The sequence below is a fragment of the Rattus norvegicus genome, chromosome 13 (assembly GCF_021556685.1).
Source record: "Rattus norvegicus strain SHRSP/BbbUtx chromosome 13, alternate assembly SHRSP_T2T, whole genome shotgun sequence".
NCBI lineage: Eukaryota > Metazoa > Chordata > Mammalia > Rodentia > Muridae > Rattus > Rattus norvegicus.
Genome location: NC_141546.1, coordinates 4,479,315 through 4,497,523, shown reverse-complemented (window position 1 = coordinate 4,497,523; position 18,209 = coordinate 4,479,315). Strand labels below are relative to the sequence as shown.

The 18,209-nt window shown below is 38.2% G+C and overlaps 1 protein-coding gene across 2 annotated transcripts in view; it reads right to left on the bottom strand.

The window, feature by feature from the left end:
- Cntnap5c (contactin associated protein-like 5C) overlaps window positions 1–18,209 on the bottom strand; it is a gene marked incomplete at its 5' end in the record, with an annotated part of 856,281 nt that overhangs the window by 72,445 nt on the left and 765,627 nt on the right. For both annotated transcript variants that reach the window (NM_001415869.2, NM_001047866.3), the window contains 2 exon segments: window positions 7,192–7,276; window positions 10,586–10,716. In NM_001415869.2, the coding sequence (NP_001402798.1) occupies window positions 7,192–7,276; window positions 10,586–10,716 (216 nt within the window).

Genomic DNA, 18,209 nt, shown 5'->3' with positions numbered 1-18,209 from the left:
GTCCAGCCTACTCTCATAGACACTTTTACTGGACCTGCCCCTTACACAGGAATAAAACAGCAATGAAAATGACAATTCTCCTAACATTTCACCAATATCTCAATTAGGAAGTGTGATCTTGGTGCAGTAGATGTGTCAGTGTAAGCATGGTTGATAATACCACCATCTTATCTACCTAGAAGCCATTCTTCCCCTAGAGACAATCAGATGAAGATGTAGAACTCTCCACTCCTCTCCAAAATTGATGATAATGAACTAAACCTCTGAACCTGTAAGACAGATCCAGTTAAATGTTGTCCTTATAAAATTTGCCTTGGTCGTGGTGTCTGTTTTCAGTAGTAAAACCCTAAGACACCTGCTTTCTTAAGTTTCTGAGAGAAAAAAACCATCACCCAAAGTCAGCAAGAAGTAGTTAAGGATTGGAAGACCCTATTCCCCCACCCCCATATCTTTTTTTTGTTTCTCATTTTTCAATTAAAACCAAATGGAGGAATATTAGCATTTTTTCTAGGCTCCTCCCACGAGTTGCTTAGCAACACCCAGGTTTAAACCTGCCTTGCTATCAAAGGACTGTTTGTTCTCTCTCTCACCCTCTCTCTCCCTCTCTCTCTCTACTTCTCTCCCCCTCTCCCTCCATCCCCTCTCCATCACCATCACTCTCCTTTTCCCTCTATCCTTATATTACCAACTATCCTCTTCCCTTCTTTCTCTCTTTTGGTTCTTCTGTCTCCCTCTCTGTCTCTATCTACTCTATCCCCCCCCTTTTAATGCCCCATATAAACATTTTATACTAGAATAATTTATGTCGGGTGCCTGCTTGGTGGGGTGGATGTGAATTCCTCAGCATGGGGCACTCCCTTCAGCCACATCATGCCACAGCACTACAAAATATAGCAATGGCAAGAAAGTTTTAATAAAATTTCCCCTTAGATTTCTACAAAGTCCATTAAAGTCAGGTTTCTGCGACCCAAAAAACTTTGAGAACATAGGGCAATATTAATAGAACATATATTGTTGAGCTTCATAAAACATTATAGAGTATTTGTGCATATTTTTGAGAGATGGGAGCTAAACCTAGGAAGTATCCCATAGAGCAATAATAAAGTTTAGGGTGGGATTGGAGAGGGATGAGAAACAACTAGACCATTTTAAAAGGAGGACCCTGTCAAGTCTGGGGAGCATGCAAAGGCAAAATGGACTGAACTCTCATGGTAAACTTTAAGGGAAACAATAGATGAAAGAAAATTGCCTCACGTAATGGGAACTAAACTCCAAACCATGCTCTCCTTTGATTTGACTTTGGGTGGAGGGAGAACAGATTGGTGCAATCAAGACACAATGCATGAAAAAGAAATAAAGTCAAAGTGGACTTAAGAAGAAGGAGGTATTAAGCAAGAGGAAAGGGTGGGAGAGAGCAGTGTGGGTAAATATGAGTAAGATGTGAAATCATGAAAAAATAAATGAAATACCATATATCACAGTACTAATATTAACACCTTTTATTTTGGCAAGCTCTACCAAAAGCTTTAATGTCACTGAGTGTCAGGATTCAAACTTATAATCCTATTCTGCCCAAGAAAAGAAAACTGAGAGACTGATATTATCATAATCAGAATCTCATTTTACACTGGTAAAAACATGGAAATTTCATGGGGTGTGCCCCATTTTCGATCCTGCTGGTTCTCAGAAGTCAGTTCCAACTAAATATTTATGTACATGTGAATGCATTGGTGTATCTGGACATGAATGTGCACATATGCACACATTCTTTAATTGGTTATTATATTTTATTTATTGGATATTTTTTATTTATATTGCAAATGTTATTCATTTTTCCACTTTCCTAGACATAAGCCTCCTATCCCATCCTCCTCCCTTTCTAGTAAAAGGGCATTGCCCCTCCCAACCACCCACTTCCTCCCTTCCCACCCTGACATTCCCCTACACTAGGGTGTCCAGCCTTGACAGGACCATGGGCTTCTTCACCCAACAAGGTCATCCTCTGCTACATATGCAGCTGGAACCATGGGTATACACTGAAAAATAGAAAGAAAAAAAGAATAAATAAGCTGCAATAGGAAACACTAAGGAAAGAGCTCATAGAAGAATTTGACTACTAGAGAGTTCAGACAGAAGAACGGGCAGACAAAGAGGGTTCAATACTGTTTCACAGTGTAGCAGAACAGTGCCTTATATGCCTTCATGAGTAATGGAGTCCTTTGGTCCTGTTGAGGCTTGATAACTCAGAGTAGGGGAATGCTAGGCTGAGGCAGCAATGGGTGGGTGAGGGAACACCCTCATAGAGGCAGGGGAGAGGAAGAATGGGATAGGGGAGATTTTGGAGAAGAAACTTGGTAGGGTGATAATGTTCTAAATGCAAACAAAATAGAAAATAAAAATGAAAAACAGGTTCAATATAGATTCATGATATGCTTTATTATTTTATTGGATATTTTTTAAATAAATATTTCAAATGCTATCTCTTTTCCCTGTGGTTTCCTTATCTATAAACCTCCTATCCCATCCTGCATCCCCTGCTTCTATGAAGGTGTTCCCTGACCCACCCAACCATCCACCCTTTCCCCGGATCCTTGCCCGGTATTCCCATACACTGGGGCATTCAGTCTTTGCAGGACCAAGGGCATCTCCTCCCAGTGATACTCAACAAGGCCATCCTCTGCTACATAAGCACCTTGAGCCCTGTGTACTCTTCACATGGTGGTTTAATCCCTGGGAACTCTGGTTGATTGGTATTGTTTTTCTTAAGGGGTTGCAAATGCCTTCAGCTCATTCAATTCTTTCTCTAATTCCTCTCACAACGGGGACCCCTTTCTCATTTCAATGATCAAGGGCAAGCATCTGCCTCTTTATTTGCATGCTCTGGGTGAGCCTCTTAGGAAACAGGTATATCAAGCTCCTGTCAGCAAGCACTTCTTGGCATCAGTAATATTTATTGTCTGGGTTTGGTGGCTGTATGTATATGGGCTTGATCCCCAGATAGGGCAGTCTCTGGATGATAGCCTTTCCTTCAGTCTCTGCTCCAGTTTCCTCCTCTGAATAATTTTGTTTCCCCTTCTAAGAAGGACTGAAGAATCCACACTTTGGTTGTCCTTCTTGAACATCATGTGGTCTGTGGATTGTATCTTGGGTAATCCGTGCTTTTGAGCTAATATTCACTTATCAGTTAGTGCATAACCTGTGTGTGTGTGTGTGTGTGTATGTGTGTGTGTGTGTGTGTGTGTGTGTGTGTGTGTGTGTGAGAGAGAGAGAGAGAGAGAGAGAGAGAGAGAGAGAGAGAGAGAGAGAGAGAGAGAGATTGGGTTACCTCACTCAGGATGATATTTCCTAGTTTAATCCATTTGTCTAAAAATTACATGAAGTCATTGTTTTTAATACCTGAGTAGTACTCTATTGTGTAAATGTACCACAATTTCTGTATCCATTCCTCTGTTGAAAGACATTTTGGTTCTTTTCAGCTTCTATATATTATAAATAAGACTACTATGAACATAGGGGGGCATTTGTCTTTTTTGTATGTTGGAGCATCTTTTGGGTACATACCCAGGGGTCTTAAGGTAGTGCAATGTCCAATTTTTGAGGAACCTCCAGACAGATTTCCAGAATGGTTTTACCAGCTTTCATACCCCCCCCCCCAAAAAAAAAAACAATGGAAGAGTGTTCATATTTCTCCTGGGCAGCATCTCTTGCCACCTGAGATTTTTACCTTAGCTATTCTGTGTGGTGTAAGGTGAAACCTCAGAGTTCTTTTGATTTGCATTTCCCTGATAACCAAGAAAGTTTATCTTTTCTTTTGGAGTTTCTCAGCCATCTTTTTTTTTGGGGGGGGGGTTGTTTTGTTTTTCTTTTTTTGTTTTTGTTTTTTTTTTTTTTTCCGGAGCTGGGGACCGAACCCAGGGCCTTGCTCTTCCTAGGTAAGCGCTCTACCACTGAGCTAAATCCCCAGCCCCTCAGTTGACAATTCTTAGTTTAGCTCTGTACATCACATTTTAATAGGGTTATTTGAATCTCTAGAGTCCACCATCTTGAGTTTTTTTTGTTTATATTTGATATTAGCCCTATATCAGATGTAGGAGTGGTAAAGATTAAAAGTAAATAAAAAATGGACTGCAAGATGGCTTCATGGGTAAAGAAGTTGCATGGAAGTCTAATAATTCTGAACTTAGTTTGGTCTTATGAAACAAGATCTCAACAGCATATACCCATTCTCATTCTCTCTCTCTCTCTCTCTCTCTCTCTCTCTCTCTCTCTCTCTCTCTCTCTCTCTCACACACACACACACACACACACACACACACAAACACACACACAGACACACAATAACTAGTAAAAAATAAATTTTTATATGCCTTGAATTCATACAGTTTGACAGCAAAATTTAAAAAAGCACAAAATATGTGATAGTAAAATTGATCAAATTGAGATCAGAGAGATAAAGACATAGACTATAAAATTGTCAATAATTTTTAAGTTGAAAATCTAAGAATTAATGAATAAAGATGAATAGTAAATGTAACTCGAAACAAAGAGACATATAAACTAATTAATAGACTTGAGAAGTATAAAAATATCAAGTTTCAAACTTTAAAAAGAAATGTATAACCAGACATATAAAACTGCATATCAACGCACACCTACATACCAAATTTCCCATGCTTAAGAACATATAATCAAAGCAGCTGTGTGTTCTGGGTATGGAGTAGGTTAGAACTTTCAAAACTTGAACCAACTGATTAAATTTCAAATACAAAAAGAGAAGAAAAAAGGTGTATGCTCATTGACATGTCTGGATTTCAAATTTGCTCTTAAGAAGGATGGCAGTGACTGGCATGCACGTCTGCAATTTCCTCAGTGTCAATTCTCATCATATAAACTGTTTCTAGCTCCTTTCATAATATCATAGGTGTAGAGCTGAGAGAAGTGTGCGTTCGTAACAATTATGAACCAGTGCTCCTGGCACTGTAGTCACTCAGAATGGACTTGTGTTTCCTCTCCCTCTTTCTTTCCCTTTGACCTTTTCTCTCTCACTTTCCTCTATGTCTAACTGACATATAACACCCTTCTACTGTCTATCAAAATGATCTTCTTAGATCAAGATGAAATAAATATCTTCCTTCAGACAAAACTTTATGATTCAGAGACTTTAAGACAGAAAAATAATATTTCGAAAAGTTTAGGCTCAGAAAGGAGAAAATCACATTTCTGTATAAACCAAAAATTTCTAATATACAGAAAGCAAGAAGTAAAACCTCACCAAGGTCTCATTAGTGACCCTAAATAAAAAATTTTAGAACTAGCATTTTTATTATTATTAATGTTATTATTACACAGGGGGTAGTGTAAGAAATGAGGTCATCATTAATTCATATATATTGATTATTACATTGGTCTGTTTCTTTGAAAATTGACATTTTCTTGACTAATTTTACATTCATATTATGTTGTGGAAATGCTATGCTCTTTATGACTCGAGAAGATTCGCGATATTGTTAATGATTTCTTTTTCTAGCTAAGCTGTAACACTGTTAGCACATCTCATTCTCTGCAGCCTTTTTTTCAGAAAATAACTCCTCTGTCTTGCAAATCTACAGTCTGTACACAGGTCACAGCAGCTACTAGACTCTTTTGCAGGATTACCAGGTAACCAAGAGCACCCTACAGGCCCTACAAAGAACTTCAGACTTTTGGAGAAGTCATTCCAAATGGTGGTATCAAGACTCTGAGTTACGAGCTATAAAAAATTTATACAGAGTGATTTCTGGCACTGAGTTCATTTCTGCATAAGATTCTGAAAATTGTTAATGTTTTCTAAACTGTACTGTGACTAGCAGGCCCCCGGAACGTGATAGTGTCAAAAAACAAAAACAGAAATAGACAAATCAAAAATCTGAACCAGAATGAAATAATGCAATTGTATGTTCTCTCCCTCTTCCACTTACTGTACCCCTCCCTCTTCCCTCTAGTGCCAACTGACATATAACACCCTTCAACCATCTAGCAAAATCATCTTCCTAGACTAAAATGACATAAGGGGGGAGGCAGAAGTATAAGTGTACAAGTAATTTCAAAAATCTGATGAAGATTTGTATTTGCTAATTTGTAAAACGTAGATACCCAGATTATTCAGATAATAAGTAATTAAAGACTGGGAGATTGCCACTTGAAGATCTGATTTTGGATCTCTGGAACCCACACAAAGCCAGACTTAGTAGTATAGATGTTTAAAAACACAATGTTTCTAAAGCATAATGGGAAAAGAAAACAGAATCACCAGAATCTCATAAGGGAGAATCCTTTCCACTCCACAAAGTGATCTGTCTTAAATGAGGTAGAAAATGCTTGATGTTGTTGATCTCCAAAAGCATCCCATGAGAAAAACTTATTCACGGTCACAGATTTAAATGTGTACATGAACCATGCATTATTCACATGCCCACATGAGGAAAACTTAGAATTTAGCTGTGTATTCTATTCAAAATTATACATGAGGCTTTTAAAACAAACAAAAAATATATTCAAAGGAAAGGACAAGAAAAGATAAGACATATATTGTGGTGAATGCAAAGTCCTATTGTCTACAATAATTAAAGCCAGGATGCATTTATGGTCTAAAAATAATGTTAAAGATCAGATACCATTTAAGATATCCAAACCTACAGGAAAGTATAAAAAATGCAGTGTTGTACAAGCAATAAATATTTTCAAACCAAAATGGAAAGTTCACAAAAACTGCATGAAAAAAAGAAGATCCACTCTTCTAATTTGATCTTTCAATCCTCATTTTGCAGCTCAGCATCCTACTTCACTTGTTTTGTTTATAATTAAACAAATGAAAACAAACTGTTGAATATCTAGAACAATTTATAATTTTAAATTTAAATGTTATTTTATTATTTGATTAACTTCTTCCATGAGTTACTAACAATTAACCAAAAATAAATGCCACAAAGAACTAATTATTAATCTTGAACTAACCAATTAATAAAGCAAACATGAATGGAATTCTGTACCATTAGCCCATACGTGTCTTAGTATATCCTGCTTCAAAGTCTGTATCAAGACTGTAGGAGGGAGCAATGTCTTCAGATTTGAATCATTGAACACACCAACAGTGGAAAACAAATTCATCAAGTTTAACACCACTCATGAAATGTATAGAATAGAAAATCAGACCTGTGACTTTGCCTAGAACAAGTGACTTCAGTGTCCAGAATTCAACTTTTGGGGAGAAGTTATAGGTGAAGAGTTGCTGGTCCATCTGTAGGAAAATAAAATAAAGCCATAGTCCAGGATTTGAGAAGGTATTAAGCAATCCCATTTGCAAACTACTTACAGTCTCAGAGCAGGATGCTCTCCAAAATTATCTCTCAAGGGAGATTCAAAATGGCTCAGGAGTTGTCCAAAAATGCATACAAAATATCTTTTCTCTCATCTTTTTAAAATAATATCTTTCTTTGGGCTTCTATTCACTTAGAAACACTACAGGTTATTGTCATATTTTATCTTCCTACTGTAAATTTTTCAAAGGATTCTTCTCTAAAAACAAGTAACCAGAGAAGCCTATGTGGTACATGCTCTGGCACACTAAATAGAACCCAGCTATACTGTCCATTCTCCCTTCTTCTTCCTCTGCTCTTGTACTTATGGCTACCACTCTTTAATTCCCTCCATATCTCTGACCTATTTTCGGATGTGGACTGTAGGATTTCTGAATTCTGACGTGTAGCTTGATAAATCCTTTGAGTAAGACTGCACACATTGCTCCCACTAACAGCGATAGCTGATCACCTCACACTCTAAAGCTGAGTAGATGTCACTGCTGGATTTTTCCAGGCCTTGGTTTCTAAGGTGCCCCTTTAGCAATCACTGCTGGCTTCATGTATTGCTGATTCTTCTTTGCTCCCCTCCTTCTTCTCCTTCCTGGGCTTACCCAGAAATATATTTCAATTTTTTTTCAATCTTAACATATCCAGTAGATTCTTCCAATCTCTATTGTATGGGGAAGATTTTGCATATATGTGTATTATTTAAATGTCAGCAGACAACCACAGTGCAATTGTTCAGTCCTCTCTTTTTGTCTGAGATGGTTTCTCACTTTATCCTAGAACGTCACCAAACAGGGTAGGCTACTTGGCCCCCAGGCTTACAGAAAACAGCTTGTCTCTACTTCCTCTCTCACCATCATGGGGATTACAAGTGTTTGTTTGTCATCCCTCCTAGACTTTGAAGATCTGACCTCAAATCCTCATTCTGGCAACAAAAATCATTCATCAGCTGAGCCCTGCTCCTGATCTCTAATCTCCCCTTTGAGCATCTAAATAATACCATTCTCATCCTTTTACAGTGCAGTGTCTAGAATGGAAAAGTGTCAGTCATAATTTGTGGTGAATGAGTTGCAGAATTTGGGGAAAATCAAATGTATCAGGACTGCTGCCTAACTTTTCCATTTAGTTCCTCCATCCAAAACTTTTTCTACACATATTCACTGAGTAACTCTTTTGACAAATTGGGTAATATGGTCAAGAAGATAAATATGCTATCTTCCTGCATCAACAAAAGGTCTCTGCTCTAGGTTTTTCTGCTTTTCTACACACTACAAATAGCAAGTAGGTGCTTATTGTGGACTAAAAATTGAATGGTGCATATTATATAGACAAAGAAAGGAAAGATATACATCTGACTGCCCTGTGTTCTACCTGTCTTATGTGTATAGAGGACAGGAAATACAAAGATACTCAAATATTTTCTGTTAAGTGCTCAACAGAATATGCCCCATTTTTCTCATTCAGGCTTCATTCAAATTATAAACAAACAAGGAGCTGGGGTATAGTTCAGTAAGGGAGGTGCATGCGGAAGAAGGACAAAGACCTAAGTTAGGTACCAGAATACAGGTAAAATATCAAATGTGGTGGCATTCATTTGTAATCCCAGTATTTGGGAGGAAGAGGCAAGGAGATGTCCTAAGCTAACTGGAGAGTCAATCTAAATCTATGGTATTTCTAGACCTGGGAGAGTCCTTGTGTTCAGAAAAATAATAAAACACAAAGAAAGAAAGAAAGAAAGAAAGAAAGAAAGAAAGAAAGAAAGAAAGAAAGAAAGGAAGAAAGAAAGGAAGGAAGAGAAAGAAAGAAAAAGGAAAAATGATGACAGCATTTCCTCAACACTGAAAACTGCTGGCTCCCATATGGTAAAGACAAACATTACAAAAAATAACAATTTTAATTACAATTCCTATCATTCACCAATTAAGCAGGTGTATATTCCCCACCCTAACCTACACATGCTCAAATGTGTTTCTCCTACTCATTTCAGGAATTATATAACAGGTAAGTGGTAAATTTTTGATGTCATGCAAATTATTTATGTTATATAGCCAAAATAACTTAGGAACTTCCACCTAATAGGAATAACTCATAGTCATTCCTATATTCGCTCATAGGCCACAACAAAAAATTGATTCCCACTGCTGTTCCATTGAAATCCTCTCCATGGTTTTGTATGTGGCATTTTTCAAGTTACAAAGAATCATTTTAGCTGATTTTTGTCTTATGTCACCCATTTCTCAATATATCTTTCTTTGCAGTGATCTCAGGAAGTTGAAAAGGGGAGGCTCAACCCAATCTTTTTTTTTAATTATAATTTTATTTTATATTTTATTAGATATTTCATGTAGTTACATTTCAAATGTTATCCCAGTTCCCAGTTTCCCCTTCTCTGATCCTCCCCTTCCCTGCTTAGTTCACAGAAAAACAGAACAAAGTCATCTTCTGAGAAAGATGTCATTGCATCTGTTGCAAGAAAAGAGGCATTTGATGTGATAATTTTGGAGGATCCAAGATAAATAGATTAAACTTACATAAACAAAATGGTGAGTGTTAAGCTAATTAACATTCTCACTTATGATCATAGAGAGATAGTCTAGACTTTGGCGAGACTTTATTAAGATCTGCCCAGCTCTGCTTTTGGCTCTTTATACAGAATCACTAATATTTCATAGAAGCCTACAACACTATTTTTTCGAACATTTTTGCTTGTGTATAAATAAACCTTCCATAAACTTTGTCTTTCCTTCCCAGGAACATCTTATTTATCTTCAAGACCAACTTTGCACTAGGAAGTAAGCAGTGATGTGTAGAGGAGACCTGTGCCTTCCCAAGTTCTTTTGCATCACCTATGACATCTTTGCAGCCACTTATACCCTATGTGCATTTTCCCTAAAGCCCTTCTACAATCTTCTGTACCTTTCTCTTTGCATGCATCATTCTTGTTGCTCACTCATTAGGGTTAAGAACTGATTAAAATTGAGAACAACTAGGAGGTCCAATGCTTTCTCCTTTCCAGTAATTTCTGATAAGATCGCTCTAGTGGGGGATTCAAGAATGTGAATTTGTGCTTCTAACTCTTTCCTAGGTGATAACAATGCCAGTGAGAAGGAGGAACATAGCTAAGATCTGGGTTGGAGTCTGCAGCTACTCTATACTTTAGGATGTGGCTTTATTGAGCTCAGATATGTTTGATGCAGAAGTCTTGGCATGAAGGCTGAATGGAAAGGTCAGAAATGAAGTACCTGAATGGAAAGTTCTGGTCCGTCTTTGTTAATCTTCACCTGGTGCACTCTTCCATTGGCCAGATTCTCTGTGTTCATGGTGTACACATGACTTTCTATTTTGCTTAGTCGAAAGCATATCTGTAAACTTCCTTGAAAAAAAAAAAGAGAGAGGGGGAAGACTCGAATTAAGAATAGCAAGGCCAACATTGAAAGACATGATCAAATTGTTCATAGTTTAGTTATTTCTGCTTTCTGGGTCTTAGTGACTGAACATTATTATTTTTTAAACCAGATCCATATATTTAGTGGAGTTGAAATACAATCTTCTAAATGTGCCTACAAATTAAAGTGACTTTGCTTCTGTGCTGTTGTTGCTATTGTTGTTTTTTGTATGTGTCATTTTAAGTTGAAATGTCAGTTTGATAATAAACTCACAAATGTAGTTTTGTAATTTCAGCACTCTGCTAGCTGAGACAGAAAGATCATGTTTTCCAAGCCAGTTCAGTTACAAAGAGAGACCCGGCCTCAAAAAAGCAACTAGAAAGAAAAAAGAAAAGGGCAAGAGGTAGAAGAAAGGAAGGAAGCTAGTAGAAAGGAGGGAGAGAGGAGTGGAAGTAAGCAATCTGCTTGGACAAGCACACCCACAGACCTGTTTTGTAACTGAAATGAGAAAACAAGAATATGACATGGTTATTCTCATGATATGGTTTTCTAAAGTCGTCTTTCCCTTATTAGCTTGAAAAAAAGAACTTGCTATTTACACTCACTGAAGTGTAGTGTAATGTAATGTGTCTAAATTAAGTGTGGTCCGGTTAAGGCAAGATGAGCAATCTAAACCTTCATGTCTTCTTAAATTCAAATTTTATCAGGACAGTGGTTTTCATGCAACTCTTCACTATCCATAAGATAAACAAAGCAGTTCACTAAATCCCAACCTCAGAGCTTACATAATGGAAGGAAAATAATGGGGCTTTAGGAGAGACTAAAAAAACATATGAAGGACTTTCTTTTTTGTTTTCTTTGTGTGTGTGGAGGAGGAAGAGTATTGAGGGACCCAATAAGACAAAGGATTGCATCATAAAAACAATGGCTACTAAGGTGTGATTAACCTTTGGTAAGTGGAAAGGTACTCTATATGAAAACATGACAAAGAAAACAAACATTCATTGCTTCCTTTTCCCATGCCTGTGCACATATTTTTTTATTAACTTGAGTATTTCTTATATACATTTCGAGTGTTATTCCCTTTCCAGGTATCCGGGCAAACATCCCCCTCCCCCCTCCCCTTACTTATGGGTGTTCCCCTCCCAACCCTCCCCCCATTGCCGCCCTCCCAACCAGTCTAGTTCACTGGGGGTACAGTCTTAGCAGAACCCAGGGCTTCCCCTTCCACTGGTGCTCTTACTAGGATATTCATTGCTACCTATGAGGTCAGAGTCTAGGGTCAGTCCATGTATAGTCTTTAGGTAGTGTCTTAGTCCCTGGAAGCTCTGGTTGCTTGGCATTGTTGTACATATGGGGTCTCGAGCCCCTTCAAGCTCTTCCAGTTCTTTCTCTGATTCCTTCAATGGGGGTCCTATTCTCAGTTCAGTGGTTTGCTGCTGGCATTCGCCTCTGTATTTGCTGTATTCTGGCTGTGTCTCTCAGGAGCGATCTACATCCAGCTCCTGTCGGTCTGCACTTCTTTGCTTCATCCATCTTGTCTAATTGGATGGCTGTATATGTATGGGCCACATGTGGGGCAGGCTCTGAATGGGAGTTCCTTCAGTCTCTGTTTTAATCTTTGCCTCTCTCTTCCCTGCCAAGGGTATTCTTGTTCCCCTTTCAAAGAAGGAGTGAAGCATTCAAATTTTGATCATCCGTCTTGAGTTTCATTTGTTCTAGGCATCTAGGGTAATTCAAGCATTTGGGCTAATAGCCACTTATCAATGAGTGCATACCATGTATGTCTTTCTGTGATTGGGTTAGCTCCCTAAGGATGATATTTTCCAGTTCCAACCATTTGCCTACGAATTTAATAAACTCGTTGTTTTTGATAGCTGAGTAATATTCCATTGTGTAGAAGTACCACATTTTCTGTATCCATTCCTCTGTTGAAGGATATCTGGGTTCTTTCCACCTTCTGGCTATTATAAATAAGGCTGCAATGAACATAGTGGAGCACGTGTCTTTTTTTTATTTTTTTTTTATTAACTTGAGTATTTCTTATATACATTTCAAGTGTTATTCCCTTTCCCGGTTTCCGGGCAAAATCCCCCTCCCACCTCCCCTTCCTTATGGGTGTTCCCCTCCCAACCCTCCTCCCATTGCCGCCCTCCCCCCATAGTCTAGTTCACTGGGGGTTCAGTCTTAGCAGGACCCAGGGCTTCCCCTTCCACTGGTGCTCTTACTAGGATATTCGTTGCTACCTATGGGGTCAGAGTCCAGGGTCAGTCCATATATAGTCTTTAGGTAGTGGCTTAGTCCTTGGAAGCTCTGGTTGCTTGACATTGTTGTACTTTTGGGGTCTCGAGCCCCTTCAAGCTCTTCCAGTTCTTTCTCTGATTCCTTCAACGGGGGACCTATTCTCAGCTCAGTGGTTTGCTGCTGGCATTCGCCTCTGTATTTGCTGTATTCTGGCTGTGTCTCTCAGGAGCGATCTACATCCGGCTCCTGTCGGTCTGCACTTCTTTGCTTCATCCATCTTGTCCAATTGGGTGGCTGTATATGTATGGGCCACCTGTGGGGCAGGCTCTGAATGGGTGTTCCTTCAGTCTCTGTTTTAATCTTTGCCTCTCCCTTCCCAGCCAAGGGTATTCTTTTTCCTCATTTAAAGAAGGAGTGAAGCATTCAAATTTTGATCATCCATCTTGAGTTTCGTTTGTTCTAGGGATCTAGGGTAATTCAAGCATTTGGGCTAATAGCCACTTATCAATGAGTGCATACCATGTATGTCTTTCTGTGATTGGGTTAGCTCACTCAGGATGATATTTTCCAGTTCCAACCATTTGCCTACGAATTTCATAGACTCGTTGTTTTTGATAGCTGAGTAATATTCCATTGTGTAGATGTACCACATTTTCTGTATCCATTCCTCTGTTGAAGGGCATCTCGGTTCTTTCCATTTTCTGGCTATTATAAATAAGGCTGCGATGAACATAGTGGAGCACGTGTCTCTTTTATATGTTGAGGCATCTTTTGGGTATATGCCCAAGAGAGGTATAGCTGGATCCTCAGGCAGTTCAATGTCCAATTTTCTGAGGAACCTCCAGACTGATTTCCAGAATGGTTGTACCAGTCTGCAATCCCACCAACAATGGAGGAGTGTTCCTCTTTCTCCACATCCTCGCCAGCATCTGTTGTCCCCTGAATTTTTGATCTTAGCCATTCTCACTGGTGTGAGGTGAAATCTAAGGGTTGTTTTGATTTGCATTTCCCTTATGACTAAAGATGTTGAACATTTTTTTAGGTGTTTCTCAGCCATTCGGCATTCCTCAGCTGTGAATTCTTTGTTTAGCTCTGAACCCCATTTTTTAATTGGGTTATCTGTTTCCCTGCGGTCTAACTTCTTGAGTTCTTTGTATATTTTGGATATAAGGCCTCTATCTGTTGTAGGATTGGTAAAGATCTTTTCCCAATCTGTTGGTTGCCGATTTGTCCTAACCACAGTGTCCTTTGCCTTACAGAAGCTTTGCAGTTTTATGAGATCCCATTTGTCGATTCTTGATCTTAGAGCATAAGCCATTGGTGTTTTGTTTAGGAAATTTTTCCCAGTGCCCATGTGTTCCAGATGCTTCCCTAGTTTTTCTTCTATTAGTTTAAGTGTGTCTGGTTTGATGTAGAGGTCATTGATCCACTTGGACTTATGCTTAATACAGGGTGATAAGCATGGATTGATTTTCATTCTTCTACATGTTGACCTCCAGTTGAACCAGCACCATTTGCTGAAAATGCTATCTTTTTTCCATTTGATGGTTTTGGTTCCTTTGTCAAAAATCAAGTGACCATAGGTGTGTGGGTTCATTTCTGGGTCTTCAATTCTATTCCATTGGTCTATCTGTCTGTCTCTGTACCAATACCATGCAGTTTTTATCACTATTGCTCTGTAATACTGCTTGAGTTCAGGGATAGTGATTCCCCCTGAAGTCCTTTTATGGTTGAGGATAGATTTAGCTATCCTGGGTTTTTTGTTATTCCAGATAAATTTGCAAATTGTTCTGTCTAACTCTTTGAAGAATTGGATTGGTATTTTGATGGGGATTGCATTGAATCTGTAGATTGCTTTTGTTAAAATGGCCATTTTTACTATATTAATCCTGCCAATCCATGAGCATGGGAAATCTTTCCATCTTCTGAAGTCTTCTTCTATTTCCTTCTTCAGTGTCTTGAAGTTCTTATTGTACAAATCTTTTACTTGCTTTGTTAAAGTCACACCGAGGTACTTTATATTATTTGGGTCTATTATGAAGGGAGTCGTTTCCCTTATTTCTTTCTCGGCTTGTTTCTCTTTTGTATAGAGGAAGGCTACTGATTTATTTGAGTTAATTTTATACCCAGTCACTTTGCTGAAGTTGTTTATCAGCTTTAGTAGTTCTCTGGTGGAACTTTTGGGATCATATCATCTGCAAATAATGATATTTTGACTTCTTCTTTTCCGATCTGTATCCCCTTGACCTCCTTTTGTTGTCTGATTGCTCTGGCTAGAACTTCAAGAACTATATTGAATAAGTAGGGAGAGACTGGGCAGCCTTGTCTAGTCCCTGATTTTAGTGGGATTGCTTCAAGTTTCTCTCCATTTAGTTTAATGTTAGCAACTGTTTTGCTGTATATGGCTTTTACTATGTTCAGGTATGGGCCTTGAATTCCTATTCTTTCCAGGACTTTTATCATGAAGGGGTGTTGAAATTTGTCAAATGCTTTCTCAGCGTCTAATGAAATGATCATGTAGTTTTGTTCTTATAATGGATCACGTTGATGGTTTTCCGTATATTAAACCATCCCTGCATGCCTGGGATGAAGCCTACTTGGTCATGGTGGATGATTGTTCTGATGTGCTCTTGGATTTGGTTTGCAAGAATTTTGTTGAGTATTATTGCGTTGATATTCATGAGGGAAATTGGTCTGAAGTTCTCTTTCTTTGTTGGGTCTTTGTGTGGTCTAGGTATAAGAGTAATTGTGGCTTCGTAGAAGGTATTCGGTAGTGATCCATGTGTTTCAATTTTGTGGAATAGTTTGGATAATATTGGTATGAGCTCTTCTATGAAGGTTTGATAAAATTCTGCACTAAACCCGTCTGGACCTGGGCTCTTTTTGGTTGGGAGACCTTTAATGACTGATTCTATTTCCTTAGGAGTTATGGGGACGTTTAACTGGTTTATCTGTTCCTGATTTAACTTCAGTACCTGGTATCTGTCTAGGAAATTGTCCATTTCCTGAAGATTTTCAAGTTTTGTTGAATATAGGTTTTTATAGTAAGATCTGATGATTTTTTGAATTTCCTCTGAATCTGTTGTTATGTCTCCCTTTTCATTTCTGATTTTGTTAATTTGGACGCACTCTCTGTGTCCTCTCGTTAGTCTGGCTAAGGGTTTATCTATCTTGTTGATTTTCTCAAAGAACCAACTTTTCGTTCTGTTGATTCTTTCTATGGTCCTCTTTGTTTCTCCTTGGTTGATTTCAGCTCTGAGTTTGATTATTTCCTGCCTTCTACTCCTCCTGGGTGTATGTGCTTCTTTTTGTTCTAGAGCTTTTAGGTGTGCTGTCAAGCTGCTGACATATGGTCTTTCCTGTTTCTTTCTGCAGGCACTCAGAGCTATATGTTTTCCTCTTAGAACAGCTTTCATTGTGTCCCATAAGTTTGTGTATTTTGTACCTTCATTTTTATTAAATTCTAAAAAGTTTTTAATTTCTTTCTTTATTTCTTCCTAGACCAGGTTATCATTGAGTAGAGCATTGTTCAATTTCCACGTATATGTGGTCATTCTTACCTTATTGTTATTGAAGACCAGTTTTAGGCTGTGGTGGTCTGGTAGCACACATGGGATTATTTCTATCTTTCTGTACCTGTTGAGGCCTGTTTTTTGACCAATTATATGGTCTATTTTAGAGAAAGTACATTGAGGAGCTGAGAAGAAGTTATATCCTTTTGCTTTAGGATAGAATGTTCTATAAATATCTGTTATTTCCATTTGGCTCATGACCTCTCTTAGTCTGTCCATGTCTCTGTTTAATATCTATTTCTATGTTCTATCCATTGATGAGAGTGGGGTATTGAAATCTCCCACTATTATTGTGTGAGGTGCAATGTGTGTTTTGAGCTTTAGTAAGGTTTCTTTTACTTATGTAGGTGCCCTTGTATTTGGGGCATAGATATTTAGAATTGAGAGTTCATTTTGGTGGATTTTTCCTTTGATGAATATGAAGTGTCCTTCCTTATCTTTTTTGATGACTTTTGGTTGAAAATTGATTTTATTTGATATTAGAATGGCTACTCCAGCTTGCTTCTTCTGACCATTTGCTTGGAAAATGTTTTCCAGCCTTTCACTCTGAGGTACTGTCTGTCTTTGTCTCTGAGGTGTTTTTCCTGTAGGCAGGAGAATGCAGGGTCCTCGTTGCTTATCCAGTTTGTTAATCTATGTCTTTTTATTGGGGAGTTGAGGCCATTGATGTTGAGAGATATTAAGGAATAGTGATTATTGCTTCCCGTTATATTCATATTTGAATGTGAGGTTATGTTTGTGTGCTTTCATTCTCTTTGTTTTGTTGCCAAGACAATTAGTTTCTTGCTTCTTCTAGGGTATAGCTTGCCTCCTTATGTTGGGCTTTACCATTTATTATCCTTTGTAGTGCTGGATTTGTAGAAAGATATTGTGTAAATTTGGTTTTGTCATGGAATATCTTGGTTTCTCCATCTATGTTAATTGAGAGTTTTGCAGGATACAGTAACCTGGGCTGGCATTTGTGTTCTCTTAGTGTCTGTATGACATCAGTCCAGGATCTTCTGGCCTTCATTGTTTCTGGCAAGAAGTCTGGTGTGATTCTGATAGGTCTGCCTTTATATGTTACTTGACCTTTTTCCCTTACTGCTTTTAGTATTCTTTCTTTATTTTGTGCGTTTGGTGTTTTGACTATTATGTGATGGGAGGTGTTTCTTTTCTGGTCCAATCTATTTGGAGTTCTGTAGGTTTCTTGTATGCCTATGGGTATCTCTTTTTTTAGGGTAGGGAAGTTTTCTTCTATAATTTTGTTGAAGATATTTACTGGTCCTTTGAGCTGGGAGTCTTCACTCTCTTCTATACCTATTATCCTTAGGTTTGATCTTCTCATTGAGTCCTGGATTTCCTGTATGTTTTGGACCAGTAGCTTTTTCTGCTTTATATTATCTTTGACAGTTGAGTCAATGATTTCTATGGAATCTTCTGCTCCTGAGATTCTCTCTTCCATCTCTTGTATTCTGTTGGTGAAGCTTGTATCTACAGCTCCTTGTATCTTCTTTTGGTTTTCTATATCCAGGGTTGTTTCCGTGTGTTCTTTCTTGATTGCTTCTATTTCCATTTTTAATTCCTTCAACTGTTTGATTGTGTTTTCCTGGAATTCTTTCAGGGATTTTTGTGACTCCTCTCTATGGGATTCTACTTGTTTATTTATGATTTCCTGACATTCT